The 1,865-nt window shown below is 36.5% G+C and overlaps 1 protein-coding gene across 2 annotated transcripts in view; it reads left to right on the top strand.

Annotated features, from left to right (window-relative positions):
- The window catches only part of tbk1 (TANK-binding kinase 1), a gene marked incomplete at its 5' end in the record, with an annotated part of 5,346 nt that extends 3,811 nt beyond the window's left edge, over positions 1-1,535 (top strand). For both annotated transcript variants that reach the window (XM_035679736.1, XM_035679726.1), the window contains 4 exon segments: positions 74-170; positions 246-346; positions 740-811; positions 954-1,535. In XM_035679736.1, the coding sequence (XP_035535629.1) occupies positions 74-170; positions 246-346; positions 740-811; positions 954-993 (310 nt within the window).
- Positions 1,536-1,865: the final 330 nt, after the last annotated feature.

Raw genomic sequence — 1,865 nt, 5'->3', positions numbered from 1 at the left:
TCCTCCTCTTCGTCCTCCTCCTCGCGGACAGGAAGTGGTATCTGTTGCCTAGCGACGGTGTCTGTGTTTGCAGGAAGGTTCATCACGTGAGGAAGCAGCTGCTCGGTCTGTCGGCTCAGCTGATCAGCATAGAGAAGGAGGTCACCATGCTGATGGAGAGAGCCATCAAGGTACAGTACGGATTCCTGTAGACCAGGACCCAGAGTAGACCATCAGACCCTGACTCTGTGTGTGTGTGTGTCCAGCTGCAGGAACAGCTGCCTCAGAAGGTTCTTCCTCTGGTGTCCAGTGGGATGAAGCCTCAGGCCTACCTGAGCCAGAACACCTTGGTGGAGATGACCCTGGGGTGAGACCTTCTTCATCTTCATCTTCATCTTCATCTTTATCATTTTACACACAAAATACACTGAAAGTATATCAGTGAAAAATCAATCAATCAAACTTTATCTGTTTGATTGAGATGATTGACAGACAATAATGAGACAAAATGTATTTTACAGAAAGAACAATAACATTTAATCATATTTAATTATATTTAATAATAATTATTAATATTTGATTATATTTAATATTTGATTATATTTAATATTTGATTATATTTAATAATATTTAATTATATTTAATAAAGTGAAAGAACTAAATAAAGAAATCAGCAGAAATAACAAAAACAATCAGAGAGGATAAATCAATAGATAAATATATAGATTAGAGTTATTAGTAATAATCTGCTGTGTTTCAGGATGAAGAAGCTGAAGGAGGAGATGGAGGGAGTCGTCAAGGAGCTGGCAGAGAACAACCACTTCTTAGAGAGGTAAACACACCGTTAGCCTAGCTTGGCACAAAGCTATTCACACTGAGCTACAACGCTGCCGCTAGAGGCCACGCCCCCTCCACTCTGAGTGGGCGGGGCTACAGAAGCGAGTGACATTAACCTGCGACTGTTTGTCCTCCAGGTTCGGGACTCTGACTCTGGACGGAGGTCTGAGGGGTTGAAGGACGTCTGCAGCCTGTAAATATTCAGTGTTTATCCTGTAAATAACGAGACTGTAACATGAAGCTCGCAGTGAAACGCTCCGGAAGTAATTAATGAACCTGTAATTGACCTGACAACACATATAGGGGTTAATTAAGGGTTAATTGTGGTTTAATTAGGGGTTAATTAGGGGTATTTCAGGGATTATAAAGATTGAACTGTGATGAACGAATGTCTGTAATCAGTTTCCTGCATGAACTCAAACGTATCCGAGAGGTCAAATAAAACCAGAACGTTTTTTATTTTGTCGACTTTAAGGGTTTAAACTCGTTAATTAAAGACTGTTAACGAGTATAACGTTTATTTATTATACTCACAGGCCGATCAGTAATCAATGGGCTTTGTTTCCTGTTTCATGTCGTCATATATTCTCAGACAGAAATACCTCCTTCTCTTCATCTTCATCTTCTACTCTTCACGTTTTTGTTTTTATTGTCAATAAACAACATTCAGAATGTTTGTTTGAAAAACATGTAAATAAAGAAAATATCTTTAAACCGTCTGTATTTATCTGCTGTTTTATTAATTTATATTTATAAATGATTAAATACTGTGATGAATCAGACTTATGATATAAAGTCAAAGTTTAGACTTTCAGATTTTCACTGAAAGTGAAAAAATGAGTCCAGTTATTTAAATTCGTGCCTCCAATAATTAGTTTTGCACACAATTTCTTAAAAAATTTAAATAAAGATAATTAAACACAAAATGAAGTTTGGAATTATAATAACATTTTTACTGTTTGATTATTTTTGTTTCACTGTGTTTTTATTTTTTATTAGTTATATTTTTATTTTTTTGGCAGGCGTGAGTATGGAGTTAGAATCATGCC

The sequence above is a fragment of the Morone saxatilis genome, unplaced genomic scaffold (assembly GCF_004916995.1).
Source record: "Morone saxatilis isolate NCDOM2014 unplaced genomic scaffold, NCSU_SB_2.0 Contig10, whole genome shotgun sequence".
Classification (NCBI taxonomy): Eukaryota; Metazoa; Chordata; class Actinopteri; family Moronidae; genus Morone; species Morone saxatilis.
The sequence above is the reverse complement of the archived record's forward strand: the minus strand, read 5'-3'. Positions and strand labels throughout refer to the sequence as shown.